Source organism: Thalassophryne amazonica, chromosome 18 (genome assembly GCF_902500255.1).
Source record: "Thalassophryne amazonica chromosome 18, fThaAma1.1, whole genome shotgun sequence".
Taxonomy (NCBI): Eukaryota; Metazoa; Chordata; class Actinopteri; order Batrachoidiformes; family Batrachoididae; genus Thalassophryne; species Thalassophryne amazonica.
This window is the reverse complement of record NC_047120.1, coordinates 46812741-46829135: the sequence shown is the minus strand read 5'-3', so window position 1 is coordinate 46829135 and position 16395 is coordinate 46812741. Positions and strand designations below refer to the sequence as shown.

Sequence of the window (16395 nt, the reverse complement as noted above, 5' to 3'; positions counted from 1 at the left end):
TCTGCTGGCAAAAGCTGCTGGAAAAGTTCCTGTGTTCCCGTGTACACTGAACCGTCACAGCATGTATTTTTCTTATTTTTATTTATTGTTTTCTTCACACAATGTGTTCCCACGTGCACGAACCGTTGCACCAGTATCATGCATACCTGCCCACTGGCGCGATGTTTCGTGGTGCGCATAAATCGAACTGTTTCGTGCTGGTTCGCCGTATTTGACCAAACTTTGCGCTGTGTGTAAAGGGGCCCTAAAGCATGTCAGCAGCAATTCTGTACATTTCTGTAGAACTGATTAATGTAATTCTGGATGAAAATTGTGCATCATCAAACATAAACCTCTTGGGGAAGAAAGGGTACCTTTTAATAGTACACACAGAAATCAGGAATGTTATAACATTTTTTTATTAGTATATGAAGAAAACGTATTTCAAACAGATGAGGAGTCAGTTCAGGCCTCACTGTTAAAAGGATATTTCGGGTTTTCTCACAGAAAACGACTTAGTACCCTGAAAAAAATGCCGGATTTCATATTTGTTGAATCTCTGCCTTAAAAAAAAAGTCATGCTAATTGAATTAACTAGCAATTTCAGGCTTATTTAATTGGCTTTAGCACAAATCTAGTACTTTGATGAAGGTAGACAGTTTGTCCTGCTCATGTTTACCTTCTCTGACCTGCAACAGTGTGACAGACAGATGAAGTGTGTTACCTGAATGTTGATGACAGGAAATCGGCTGAAGCACCTCTGTGTGTATGAGTGCGAGACCAAGCTTGCACTCATACGTGGCTGTCATGTGTCTTATCACATCACTAACTCTGACACCTCCTGAAGGGCATTAGGTGTTGTCTAAATTAAAAATCTGTAACAGAAACGCTTTTTCATCTCACCGAGCACCTCTGGCTAATGGTCATTGTGGACAGAGAGGGAAGTGTGTGAAATTAGTATTTCTGTCTCTGGGAGTTTGGACATTTATCTTCCACACACTTCCATCCAGCCACGTACTGTATACGGCTTGCACATTTCCTTTCTGCAGTTCAAGGAAACAATATTATATTCCCATTTCAAGAAAGCTTATTGACCGTGAACGCAATAAAACAATATGCCTCTGGTGTCAGGCAGGTCATTTTTCTTTCCTTTGAGCTGGTGTTTTTACTGTGAAGGTGGTACTGCTTTTGATTTCGATTTAAATTATCCCTGACAAATAACCAGTGAGTGCAAATTAACAAGAACTAGACATTTCCCAACAAATAATACATGCAAATTATTTAAAATACCTGGTGGTTAGATGTTAACAGTTAAGACAGTCATCTGTAATGATGACTTATCCATAGTATTGTTGAGCAATTTCCAAGTTCTTACATAACTAGTTAAATAAAAAGACACAGAACAAATGTTCTCTTATGTAACTGCAAAGATACATTCATCCTTTTCTTTTCAGCTACTCATGAAGGACTACAAGATCCACTTCCATGGAACTTTTACAGACATGACTTCAGGTAAACCCTGCATGCAGAATGCATGCGCGTGCATGTGTGCATGTAATACATCTTTCCACATCATGAGCAACAGAAACCTCGAGTCGACAAGCCATGCAAAATCCGTGCATTTCTGACTTTTTTGATGTGATTTGTCAGCCGTTAATACAGCGTTTTTGAGGCATCAGTGGCGTCCCACTTGGTGCATTCACTTCGCCTAGCATGGATGGTCAGTGTTTTCTTTTGAAGAATCAAACAATGCGTATTTTATACTCTCAAACTGGGTGAAAGCATGTCCATAAGCAAAGTGGCGTAAAATTGCATATATGCGTCCTCGATCCTCACTCTCTAATGCTATTTCTTCTTCTGTAGCGTTTTTTGGTGGTTGGCCGCGTTCTTTTGGCTATATCACATCCAAACTGCAATTGCAAATAAATATCTAATAAATGTTCATATTGTAATAACTGTGGACCTGTACAGTGTATGTTGAACTTGTAATAAATACATTTCTAGCTTGCATGCGCGCGCGCGTGTGTGTATGTATGTATGTATGTATGTATGTATATATATATATGTATGTATGTATATGTATGTATATATATATATATATATATATATATATATATATATATATATATATATATATATATATATATACGTACAGTAGTGTTCAGAGAATAATACAACCGCTGGCAAAAATTATGGAATCACCGGCCTCGGAGGATGTTCATTCAGTTGTTTAATTTTGTAGAAAAAAAAGCAGATCACAGACATGACACAAAACTAAAGTCATTTCAAATGGCAACTTTCTGGCTTTAAGAAACACTATAAGAAATCAAGAAAAAAAAATTGTGGCAGTCAGTAATGGTTACTTATTTAGACCAAGCAGAGGAAAAAAATATGGAATCACTCAATTCTGAGGAAAAAATTATGGAATCATGAAAAACAAAAGAACGCTCCAAGACATCACTAGTATTTTGTTGCACCACCTCTGGCGTTTATAACAGCTTGCAGTCTCTGAGGCATGGACTTAATGAGTGACAAACAGTACTCTTCATCAATCTGGCTCCAACTTTCTCTGATTGCTGTTGCCAGATCAGCTTTGCAGGTTGGAGCCTTGTCATGGACCATTTTCTTCAACCTCCACCAAAGATTTTCAATTGGATTAAGATCTGGACTATTTGCAGGCCATGACATTGACCCTATGTGTCTTTTGACAAGGAATGTTTTCACAGTTTTTGCTCTATGGCAAGATGCATTATCATCTTGAAAAATGATTTCATCATCCCCAAACATCCTTTCAATTGATGGGATAAGAAAAGTGTCCAAAATATCAATGTAAACTTGTGCATTTATTGATGATGTAATGACAGCCATCTCCCCAGTGCCTTTACCTGACATGCAGCCCCATATCATCAATGACTGTGGAAATTTACATGTTCTCTTCAGGCAGTCATCTTTAGAAATCTCATTGGAACGGCACCAAACAAAAGTTCCAGCATCATCACCTTGCCCAATGCAGATTCGAGATTCATCACTGAATATGACTTCATCCAGTCATCCACAGTCCACGATTGCTTTTCCTTAGCCCATTGTAACCTTGTTTTTTTCTGTTTAGGTGTTAATGATGGCTTTCGTTTAGCTTTTCTGTAGGTAAATCCCATTTCCTTTAGGCGGTTTCTTACAGTTTGGTCACAGACGTTGACTCCAGTTTCCTCCCATTCATTTTTCGATTTTTGAGACATATTGCTTTAAGTTTTCTGTCTTGACGCTTTGATGTCTTCCTTGGTCTACCAGTATGTTTGCCTTTAATAACCTTCCCATGTTGTTTGTATTTGGTCCAGAGTTTAGACACAGCTGACTGTGAACAACCAACATCTTTTGCAACATTGCGTGATGATTTACCCTCTTTTAAGAGTTTGATAATCCTCTCCTTTGTTTCAGTTGCCATCTCTTGTGTTGGAGCCATGATTCATGTCACTCCACTTGGTGCAACAGCTCTCCAGGGTGTGATCATTCCTTTTTAGATGCAGACTAATGAGCAGATCTGATTTGATGCAGGTGTTAGTTTTGGGGATGAAAATTTACAGGGTGATTCCATAATTTATTCCTCAGAATTGAGTGAGTCCATATTTTTTTTCCCTCTGCTTGGTCTAAAAAAGTAACCGTCACTGACTGCCACAATTTTTTTTTTTTCTGATTTCTTATAGTATTTCTTAAAGCCAGAAAGTTGCCATTTGAAATAACTTTAGTTTTGTGTCATGTCTGTGATCTGCTTTTTTTCTACAAAATTAAACAACTGAATGAACATCCTCCGAGGCCGGTGATTCCATAATTTTTGCCAGCGGTTGTAGTAGAGCTATGTGACTAAAAAGATTAATCCAGGTTTTGAGTCTATTTCTTATTGTTACATGGGAAACAAGGTACCAGTAAATTCAGTAGATTCTCACAAATCCAACAAGACCAAGCATTCATGATATGCACACTCTTAAGGCTATGAAATTGGGCTATTAGTAAAAAAGAAGTAGAAAAGGGGGTGTTCACAATAATAGTAGCATCTGCTGTTGACGCTACATACTCAAAACTATTATGTTCAAACTGCTTTTTTAGCAATCCTGTGAATCACGAAACTAGTATTTAGTTGTATAACCACAGTTTTTCATGATTTCTTCACATCTGCGAGGCATTAATTTTGTTGGTTTGCTGGTTTGGTTTACTAGTGTGCTTGGGGGCATTGTCTTGTTGAAACACCCATTTCAAGGGCATGTCCTCTTCAGCATAAGGCAACATGACCTCTTCAAGTATTTTGACATATCCAAACTGATCCATGATACCTGGTATGCGATATATAGGCCCAACACCATAGTAGGAGAAACATGCCCATATCATGATGCTTGCACCACCATGCTTCACTGTCTTCACTGTGAACTGTGGCTTGAATTCAGAGTTTGGGGGTCGTCTCACAAACTGTCTGCGGCCCTTGGACCCAAAAAGAACAATTTTACTCTCATCAGTCCACAAAATATTCCTCCATTTCTCTTTAGGCCAGTTGATGTGTTCTTTGGCAAATTGTAACCTCTTCTGCACATGTCTTTTATTTAACAGAGGGACTTTGCGGGGGATTCTTGCAAATAAATTAGCTTCACACAGGTGTCTTCTAACTGTCACAGCACTTACAGGTAACTCCAGGCTGTCTTTGATCATCTTGGAGCTGATCAATGGGTGAGCCTTTGCCATTCTGGTTATTCTTCTATCCATTTTGATGGTTGTTTTCCGTTTTCTTCCACGCATCTCTGGTTTTTTTGTCCATTTTAAAGCATTGGAGATCATTGTAGATGAACAGCCTATAATTTTTTTGCACCTGCGTATACGTTTTCCCCTCTCCAATCAACTTTTTAATCAAACTACGCTGTTCTTCTGAACAGTGTCTTGAACGTCCCATTTTCCTCAGGCTTTCAAAGAGAAAAGCATGTTCAACAGGTGCTGGCTTCATCCTTACATAGGGGACACCTGATTCACACCTGTTTGTTCCACAAAATTTACAAACTCACTGACTGAATGCCACACTACTATTATTGTGAACACCCCCTTTTCTACTTTTTTTTTTTTACTAATAGCCCAATTTCATAGCCTTAAGAGTGTGCATATCATGAGTGCTTGGTCTTGTTGGATTTGTGAGAATCTACTGAATCTACTGGTACCTTGTTTCCCATGTAACAATAAGAAATATACTCAAAACCCGGATTAATCTTTTTAGTCAAGTTAAGATGTTGGGCTTGAATCCAGAAGATCATGGGTTCAAATCCCTGCCTGACTGGAAAATCACTAAGAGCCCGTGGGCAAGGCCTTTAATCCCCTAGTTGCTCCCGGTGTGTAGTGAGTGCCTTGTATGGCAGCACCCTGACATCGGGGTGAATGTGAGGCATAATTGTAAAGCGCTTTGAGCGTCTGATGCAGATGAAAAAGTGCTATATAAATGCAGTCCATTAAGTCACATAGCACTACTATTATTCTGAACACTACTATATATATATATATATATATATATATGTATACACACACACACGCCGTTAACAACACATGACATATTATGTGCCATGTCATAAGAAGATGTATTTTTCTGAGATATGCGAATGTGCCAGAGTTAATGGAGAATGTATTGAAGGTGAATTTAAAAAAATTAAAGCTAAATTCTCTTTCTTTCAAAGATCTGCGAAACTGGCATTAATTTCTCACTATTTCAATGTGTAATTCTGAAGCTTCCCAGAAAGAGCGGCACCTGCAATTTCTTTTTATCACATAATTTATGTGAAAGGTTAAAGCTGTTCATTGGCCTCAGTCAGATACGTGGTTATAAAGTGTCTTCCATCCCCGTTATAGCCATCTCTATTCTCTAATTGCTCAGATTTTTTTTTCCTTCATGCCCACTTTTGTTCTGTTGGTACAAGAGCGACAAGGCTCGCCGTTACTATTTGAGACATTTCAGCTTTTAAACAAGAGGATATTCAGCACCGAATGTCATTTCAAAAAGTGTTTTAATACACTTTAGTACACTTTAATTTGTATGTGACTCCAAACTGCATTCAATCACAGACGTGCTGTTTACACAGATCTTTGAATTAACAGTTCCTTAAGACTTTTATTGCTATGGGATAGGACCTTGATGTTCCCCTGAAAGAAATAAGGGAAAAATAGGACTAAAATTCACACAGGTTTTGACAGGCGTGAAGAAAATGAAAATAGTTTGTTTTTAACCCTTTCACAGTAGCGTTAGAGAGATGTGACAGTATGTGGGTGGACTAAAAATGTGCTTTGGAGGTCTTTGAGGTGTTTTTGGTGTTGTCTCACCATATGCCTCTACTGTTGCTCTGCAGTCAGTTTGCTGCCTGGAAATAAAAGTGGCGGTTTTGAGGTTCTCTCACAGAATGCTGAAACCGACGACCATGTGGTAAAAGCTGGTCTTCCTCTTCTATACTGTCGTAGACTGTGAACTTTCATCCTAAGGGTTTAAACTGTAAATGCCTTACATCCAAGGAGGCGGGGAATTCTGTTTCCCTTATGAAATGTTCTGCATGGATGAAAGAAAAGCTGTATCATGTGTGAAGCTCTTGGGGGGGTGGGGGGGTGCATTGGTAAGACGCTAGGCAGCACTTTTTAGTTTCCTTTTTCCTGCGCCTCTAAAAGCGCTCCTGCAGCGTACTCCCTCTGCCTGCAGGATCGATGAAGCTTTGCTAATGGGTCGACATCTGCTAGCTAGTGTGAGTAGCTTAAAGTATTTATTATGTGTAGGACAAACAGGATGACGGAGACAGTTTTCTTCAACCCTACAGGATTTCATCCATTATTAAATCATTCAAGTTGTAGATGTCACAAGGACGTTGTCTGCATCACATAATAAGCAGCTCGATGTTTTTCAAATATGAATATTGTCATTTAAAAGGAACACTGAAGACGCTGGTGACTTTTCATTAGCTGTTTTTGTGAAAACATTTTGCAAAGTCAAATTGTGTGTCATCTGCTTTGGAAATGCATTGATTTTAGTGGAGACTGAAGTATTGACTTGTGTTTAAATCCCTCTGATCAAAGGAAATGTGATCTTTAAATTTCTACTCGGTATCCTTGGGGTCAAACACTGAATTTAGTTGTGACTCTGGATAATACATGGTTTTTCCACAATGGTCATCAGTTAAGTTTTTGCTGTTGTGTGTTGAACCTAGATGACATGGAGTGGATGGTGACATTGTGTGGAGCAGCTGTAGTGAAAGATCCGCTTCTCCTAGAGAGTAAACAGGTAAGTTTGTAGTTTTTCCCCACTTGAATATATGACTATAACTACACCAGAGTATAGACTTATTCTACTAACAGAATTCGTGCTGTCCTCATGTCTTGGTATGTTGGGGAGAAAACACAGCTTAAACACTGCGGTGTTGGGCCTGTTTAGTTTTTACCAGATTGCAGCAGACTGATGCAGATTCAGTTTGAATTCTTTCTATTTAGTCAGTAAAGTTCAAAGCCAAAAGTGTATTGAACTGTTCTCCAACTTAGACAAAGCTGCAGCCTCCATAGCAGTTTTATAATTGGTCTCTGGTATTTGATTTTCTCTGAAAACAGCACATTCATGCAGTGTTCAGACAATGTCACATTTGTTGTGGTTAAAAACCGAAAATCGACTCTTGCTGCAAATCCCACATCCAACAACCAGCACAAGCTCAGTCATCAGTCTGTATGCTCATGTCAAGAGCAATATCTCAAGATCTTTTTATGCAAGACACTGTATGAGGCCAAACAATGAGCTTTGGACAAACTCTTTCACATCTGGTGAACTTTAACTTTGTATTTGCTTGCAATATCCCATAAATGTGTCTGCCACCTGCTCAATGGTTAATGGATGCTGGATTAAAAATGGATTAGGAATCGGTGTGGTTGTCCATGAAAGAGAAATCATTTCCACGCAGGAATGTACTAATTCAGAGAAATAAACTTTCTGATTAACAGTGGTTAAATTCTAGAACTCAAATGGTATGGTCATACCTCCACACAACCCAGCAGAAAGGTTTCTGCATGTATTTAGCTGTAAAGCTCGATATGCAGTGAATGGGCTCCATGATAGAGTATGGTACTGTTTCTGCAGAGGAATACAGGTATACATGGATGATAATTTTATTTTCTGATTGTTTAGAAGTACTTATATTATAAAAGTGAAATAAACCATTCACAAGTACACACAGGGATGTGGTATTGGTTTTGTTTGAATGTAGCTGAAACAGACACTTGTTCTCTCACTCTCACTCAATATATGTGCAGTTTGATGTTGCATGTAGCATGAAAATAACTTGTTGGCCAGTTTCTTTCATTTCCAAAGCCTAGCCCTGGCTGTCACCAAGGTCGCTTCTGCTTGTGCACAATACTGTGTATATTCAACAGAAAGGTCTTGTGTATTTTGTAACACTGATTTATTCATCGTTTCTGCCCTGTTGTTGCACAGAGGTCCAATCAACTGGTTATTGTACAGTCTGGATCTGAATTCACGCCGTCCAAACACAGCTGTAAGTCTGAACATAACTTTTATTATTACCTGCTGTGTTTTTTATACCTGCCCCACACACACCATATATACAGTACATATATGTTTTATTTATATACGAGTGTGTGTGTGTATATATATATATACACACACACACAAGTCAGGGAATATTCCTGCACTTGGCCTGAACAGTGCCATATGTGTATGCACACATGACACACAATTCAGGTTTTGCGATGATTGCCATCAAACCACAGAAACGTTCCTGGGTCGACTGACAAAAAAAGCGGTACAAAGGAGACTACAAAGGTGAAAATGACTAACTGCACACAGCCGTTGTGTTGACCTATTAATGTTCTTGCTGTTGTTGTTTGACACGTCTTTGATTGTTTCATTGCTGGAAGTAAAAAGTCACAAATGTGTCGTGAACAGCGCAATTAACTGAGATAAATAGACGTTGCTTGGATGTAGCTCTGATTGTTTTGTATGCATAAATGAGCTTTTCTCAGCAAAGAATTTTAGAAAGTCGATGTGATGCATTGAACATCAGCAATATGTGAGGGACAGTGATGCCGGTAACGCGTTACTTAGTAACGCGTTACTCTAATCTGACCACTTTTTTTAGTAACGAGTAATCTAACGCGTTAATCTTTCCAAATCAGTAATCAGATTAAAGTTACTTATCCAAGTCACTGTGCGTTACTATTATTTTTGCATTGTGGGTCAACAGCAGCATTAAACTTGGTCCGTGGGCAGGGGGTCGGGGTTTGACTGAACTACACACTTTAAGCGAGCTGTGAGCTTTTCGTCCGCGGTTTTCTGCAGCAGCTACGACTCGTCCTCACCTCTTAAAGCACGGTGACAACAGCACACCTGCACTGAACTTTACCAAGACATTTTTATGCTTTATTTTTCTCCTTTATTTAGAATTCTGATCTGAGCCGCTCCGTATCGTCTCGTTAAAAACAGCTGATCCTCCGCGACGTGTCAACAACTAACACTATTTTCCACTCAAATGCACCTAAACTCTCTTTCTGAGGACCATATGATATGAAAACGCAATAAAACTTTCTTACCTGTAAATCTGGTCATGTTTTCTGCATAAATAAATGTTATCCATTCTTTGTGCTCAACCACCAAAGCAGGGGCGAATCCAGATGGAATGGGGGCGTGGGGCAAGGATGTGCCCCCCCAACACCCCTAGATTAAAGGTCCAGTTTTGAAGCCTTTTTTTGCTACAACTACTAATACTACTTATAATAATAATAATTTCGACAAGTAAAATGTTTAGAGAGAATTTAAATGTTAGAAAGAATTTAATAGTTACATTTATAAACAATGTAGGGTAGAAATTGCAAGTTTTACTTTTACAGTGCTGTCAACAGTGAAATATGAGATCAAGAAAGAGGTCTTTATTTTACTTTTTATAAAACAAGTATTTATTTTCATTGAAGTCAAGAAAGGGTGACTATAAAGCGAGTTTTGGCTAAACAAGTATCATTGTCATGTTGAGGTGGCAGAGGGTGGTTGTCGACAGCTGGGGAAAGTAACTAAAAAAGTAACTAGTAATCTAACTTAGTTACTTTACAACTGAGTAATCAGTAAAGTAACTAAGTTACTTTTTCAAGGAGTAGTCAGTAATCAGTAATTGGATTACTTTTTGAAAGTAACTGGCAACACTGGTGAGGGAGGATCACACGTTCGGTCTGACCAGTCAAGCCTGCAACAAAATGGAAAAATCAAGCAAGACTGATTGGAACGAAAAAGCGTCCAGTGTTACAGAGCTCGCATTTCTTATCATGAAAATATTATTTCCGTTCACACAAACACAGCTCTATATTAATATGGGGAATTTTCCACTCATATTGCATTGCAGATAATTGGGTGTGTAATCACTTTTATCAGTCCTTTGAGTTTTTATATTTTGTTGATTTTGGCTACTATAAATTGTCACAAACCTGTGTTCTATGTGGGTTGGCTGTCTCTAATATTTCCCATTCAGTGGTTTTTATTTTGTTTGTAATTCCACAACCGAGGCCTCCAAATGAGACATATTTCCATTTCTCCATGTGTTTGATAACTGTCTCAATTTCATATTTGATGAACTTGCACCCCTTCCCTGCAGGTTTCTTAATTTTTTTGCCTCTCCTTTCTGTCGTTGTGTTCTCTGTAAGGAGTGCTGGACACAGAGAGGTTTCATATCCAAATATTTAATTGGGAGTGTGTCTACATCCGTTCATGGCTAAAGATGGGAATAGAAAGCAGGATTGTGCACATGCATGTACAACCCCTGGCAAAAATTATGGAATCACTGGCCTCGGAGGATGTTCATTCAGTTGTTTAATTTTGTAGAAAAAAGCAGATCACAGACATGACACAAAACTAAAGTAATTTCAAATGGCAACTTTCTGGCAATAAGAAACAGTATAAGAAATCAAGAAAAAAAGATTGTGGCAGTCAGTAACGGTTACTTTTTTAGACCAAGCAGAGGAAAAAATTATGTAATCACTCAATTCTGAGGAAAAAATTATGGAATCACCCTGTAAATTTTCATCCCCAAAACTAACACCTCCATCAAATCAGATCTGCTCGTTAGTTTGCATCTAAAAAGGAGTGATCACACCTTGGAGAGCTGTTGCACCAAGTGGACTGACATGAATCATGGCTCCAACACGAGAGATGTCAATTGAAACAAAGGAGAGGATTATCAAACTCTTAAAAGAGAGTAAATCATCACGCAATGTTGCAAAAGAGGTTGGTTATTCACAGTCAGCTGTGTCTAAACTCTGGACCAAATACAAACAACATGGGAAGGTTGTTAAAGGCAAACATACTGGTAGACCAAGGAAGACATCAAAGCGTCAAGACAGAAAACTTAAAGCAATATGTCTCAAAAATCGAAAAATGCACAACAAAACAAATGAGGAACGAATGGGAGGAAACTGGAGTCAACGTCTGTGACCGAACTGTAAGAAACCGCCTAAAGGAAATGGGATTTACATACAGAAAAGCTAAACGAAAGCCATCATTAACACCTAAACAGAAAAAAACAAGGTTACAATGGGCTAAGGAAAAGCAATCGTGGACTGTGGATGACTGGATGAAAGTCATATTCAGTGATGAATCTCGAATCTGCATTGGGCAAGGTGATGATGCTGGAACTTTTGTTTGGTGCCGTTCCAATGAGATTTATAAAGATGACTGCCTGAAGAGACCATGTAAATTTCCACAGTCATTGATGATATGGGGCTGCATGTCAGGTAAAGGCACTGGGGAGATGGCTGTCATTACATCATCAATAAATACACAAGTTTACGTTGATATTTTGGACAATTGAAAAGATGTTTGGGGATGATGAAATCATTTTTCAAGATGATAATGCATCTTGCCATAGAGCAAAAACTGTGAAAACATTCCTTGCAAAAAGACACATAGGGTCAATGTCATGGCATAGGGTCAATGTCAATGAGCAGATCTGATTTGATGGAGGTGTTAGTTTGGGGGGATGAAAATTTACAGGGTGATTCCATAATTTTTTCCTCAGGATTGAGTGATTCCATATTTTGTTCCTCTGCTTGGTCTAAAAAAGTAACCGTTACTGACTGCCACAATCTTTTTTTCTTGATTTCTTATAGTGTTTCTTAAAGCCAGACAGTTGCCATTTGAAATGACTTTAGTTTTGTGTCATGTCTGTGATCTGCTTTTTTCTATAAAATTAAACAACTGAATGAACATCCTCCGTGGCCGGTGATTCCATAATTTTTGCCAGGGGTTGTAGTGTCACAATGAGTGCGTTTTATAGAGGAGAACCATGTATACACACAGCTTTATGACCCTTGTGGGGACGATGCAGAATTTCAGGTTTAATTGAGACTAGATCTCACGTGTAAAGGGTTAGAGAAGCAGCATTCCAGTACCACAGAGTCCTGCTTTGTTCATGTACGGATGTGTAAAACGGATTATCTGCTACACCACACTAGAAAGACATGGTTACAAAATTTATGCATAACTTTGCTTCAGACCTCTAAACCTGTGGAGTATCAGATTGGAAAAAAGTACCTTTGAGGAGCAGATGGAACATTAGGGGTTGATCAGAAAGTCGTTTTTGCAACTCGATATTTTATTAAATTCAGCTGCAGGAGAATGCAGATAGAGTAACCTCAGCATAGTTTCAGAGAATGGGCATCCACTTTCGGAAAAAAAAAAAAATTTAATTCAAGAATCTTTTTGTCTAACTGCTGCATGTGATAACACCGGTGTTCTGATATAGAATAACACTTTCCCAAGCATATTGGAATATTTTCACCACACACACACAAAATTGCACATCCTTTATCAGGACTATTGTGTTTCTGTATCAGGACACTTCAGACTGCATTATTACTGTTATAGCAGAAACACTAACCAACGAAACAAAGGGGAGGCTGTGTTTAATTAAGACAGCAATGGAGGTAGTTAAGAGGATTTATTAAAGACTGCCGACTCAACTCAGCTTGTTTAGGAGGCACAGATGACAAGCTGGTTATTGCAGACTATGGCTCACTTTTATTCTTACTACAACTTTTACAGCACAATTTTTCCCCCCGTGTGTCTCTGTTGCATTCAGTTGTAACAGTCAATGACTTAGTCCATTAAAAACTTCTGAAGTATATTGCATGTAAAAGTCCAGACCCTGAATATTAGAGTATACCCCCCCCCCAGATATACTTACAGGAAAAATCAGTCTTATATTCAGAACAATATGTTAGTTGGCATACCACACCATCAACATTCTGGATGCTGACTTTATGTGAGGTTTGTATGTTCTTTGTGGGTTTACTCAGGTTTCTTCCCACAATTCAAAGACATAGAGGTTAATTGGTGACTGCAAATTGGCCAGCCCACTGATAGGCTGGTTTAATACCTACCCACCACTTGTCCAGTGTGTGCTCGAGAAGGATCAGTGTCCTCAGCAGGATAAAGTGAAATGACCAATTTCACAAATTGTCAAGGTCTATAGTGGTTATTGGATCATTTGGCTTGAAAAGTGCCCTGCCCACCATGCGGTCATGACACCACTGAGACACCGCTGTAATGTTATTGCTGCGTCACTGCCATGAACAGAATTTGACCTGACAAAAAGTCATTAGGAAATATCACAAATCTATTACGATACCAGTAGGCTGTGCCACAACGTATAAAAGATGTTGCCATGAAGCAGCCTTGGTTTGCGATATGGCAACATCTTTATTGGAAAGTGCAGCTTATACTTGTGTGCTGTTGTATAATCATGTATGGGTTGTATTGGCTCCTTCAAACTATTGTAATTTATGTAAATCGTACTTTGTGCTGATCATGGGTTAACCCACTGGTGAAGATCTGTAAACAAACACTGAATGACATTATCACAACTCTGCACTCATGCTGGAACTTAACAAAACATCCTAGCTTTTATTTATCATGCTCACCTATATACGACCTGTGTCCCAATGTCCCAGTGGTGCTACACTGAAAACATATGACCCGACTTAACATCAATTTCTCCTCGTTTGATTAGCTTAGCCTCCTCAGAAAAGAACTATGCAATTCTATAGGAGCTCATTGGCACCATCTTGCGGGATTTGTTTTTGGCCCTTCGAGCCCTGTTGCTACCATGTGAGGTGACACCAGAGCACAAATGATGTAGGGCATGGTTCATCATGGCACAACATGGGGTATCATAAATGGACTGCATTTATTTAGCGCTTTTCCATCTGCATCAGATGCTCAGAGCGCTTTACACACTAATGCCTCACATTCACCCCGATGTGAGGCTGCTGCCATACAAGGTACTCACTACACACCGGGAGCAACTAGGGGATTAATGACCTTGCCCAAGAGACCTTAGTCATTTATCGGGCAGGCTGGGATTTGAACCGAGGAGCCTCTGGTCTCAAGCCCAACGCTTAACCACGAGACCATGACGTATCATGACGTTTTGCCTGAAGTCAACATGATGCCAACAGAACTTGCCAACTCGTAGCTTTGCCTATAGTTGAATGAACACTATGGTGCCTTAGTGGTTAGCACTGATGCCTCACAGTAAGAAGATTCTCTTCCTGCCCTTTCTGTGTGGACTTGGCATGTTCTTCTTGTGTCTGCATGGGTTTCCTTCGGGCACTTCCTCCCACAATCAAAAACATGCTTATTTAGGGTTGGCTCTTTTCTGTGCCCCTGACCAAGACAGAGTCTATACATCTGGTGTTGGTCTCTGGGCAGCGAACTTTGGCTGCCCACTGCTCCTAGTGGTTGGATTGTGTCTACTGTAATTAGGATGGGTTAAATGCAGAGGACAAATTTCGGTGTATGTATGTACAATGGCAAATAAAAGAAAAAATATTAATAAAATAATAATGTTAAACACCATCAATTGGAAACTGGATATAGATGTTCACAGTAGAATATTTTCAGCCTGAAGGTCCCCACATGTGTAGGACTTCCAGTTGATCAGCATGTATGTTGTTGTGACCATTTATCCATTACTGTGTGAGATGGAACTGATTGTAGAATGACAGGACGGTGAAATGGCAGGCGCTGCCATCCAAAACGAGGCAGATTCCTGACACGAGGGAGGGGAATGTCTTAGCAGGATAATAAGTGTGTAGACTGGTGGTTGGCTCTCACTGCGGTATTGTATCACTTCCTGTTCCGGAGCACAGCGGTGTTTTTCTGTATCTGTTAGCTGTTTAATCTGCGCAGTTAGATTGATCTAGTTATCTAGATTACGATTTGTTTCCCAGTGTAATCTTTACGTGCCTTAACTAAAGCACTCCTTCTGCTGAATCACCTCTAAATTATTTACACATTATTCACTTTGCGTGTTTTTAGGAATCCGCTAGCTTAGCGTAGCTACTAGCTCTTAGCCGATTTAGCATGGCGGCTTCTCCTGTCTCTCCCGCACTTTTCTGCTCTGGGTGTGAAATGTTTAGTTATTCCTCGGCCTCCTTTAGCAGTAACGGTACTTGTAATAAGTGTAGCTTATTCATAGCTTTGGAGGCCAGGCTGGGCGAATTGGAGACTCGGCTCCGCACCGTGGAAAATTCTACAGCTAGCCAGGCCCCTGTAGTCGGTGCGGACCAAGGTAGCTTAGCCGCCGTTAGTTACCCCCTGGCAGATCCCGAGCAGCCGGGAAAGCAGGCTGACTGGGTGACTGTGAGGAGGAAGCGTAGTTCTAAACAGAAGCCCCGTGTACACCGCCAACCCGTTCACATCTCTAACCGTTTTTCCCCACTCGACGACACACCCGCCGAGGATCAAACTCTGGTTATTGGCGACTCTGTTTTGCGAAATGTGAAGTTAGCGACACCAGCAACCATAGTCAATTGTCTTCCGGGGGCCAGAGCAGGCGACATTGAAGGAAATTTGAAACTGCTGGCTAAGGCTAAGCGTAAATTTGGTAAGATTGTAATTCACGTCGGCAGTAATGACACCCGGTTACGCCAATCGGAGGTCACTAAAATTAACATTAAATCGGTGTGTAACTTTGCAAAAACAATGTCGGACTCTGTAGTTTTCTCTGGGCCCCTCCCCAATCGGACCGGGAGTGACATGTTTAGCCGCATGTTCTCCTTGAATTGCTGGCTGTCTGAGTGGTGTCCAAAAAATGAGGTGGGCTTCATAGATAATTGGCAAAGCTTCTGGGGAAAACCTGGTCTTGTTAGGAGAGACGGCATCCATCCCACTTTGGATGGAGCAGCTCTCATTTCTAGAAATCTGGCCAATTTTCTTAAATCCTCCAAACCGTGACTATCCAGGGTTGGGACCAGGAAGCAGAGTTGTAGTCTTACACACCTCTCTGCAGCTTCTCTCCCCCTGCCATCCCCTCATTACCCCATCCCCGTAGAGACGGTGCCTGCTCCCAGACTACCAATAACCAGCAAAAA

The 16395-nt window shown here is 39.9% G+C and overlaps 1 protein-coding gene across 2 annotated transcripts in view; it reads left to right on the top strand.

Annotated features, from left to right (window-relative positions):
• The window catches only part of LOC117531486 (breast cancer type 1 susceptibility protein-like), a 42782-nt gene that overhangs the window by 20233 nt on the left and 6154 nt on the right, over nt 1-16395 (top strand). For both annotated transcript variants that reach the window (XM_034194601.1, XM_034194600.1), the window contains exons 18-20: nt 1434-1491; nt 7188-7261; nt 8456-8516. In XM_034194601.1, coding sequence (XP_034050492.1) covers nt 1434-1491; nt 7188-7261; nt 8456-8516 — 193 coding nt within the window. The remainder of the gene's footprint in view (nt 1-1433; nt 1492-7187; nt 7262-8455; nt 8517-16395) is intronic.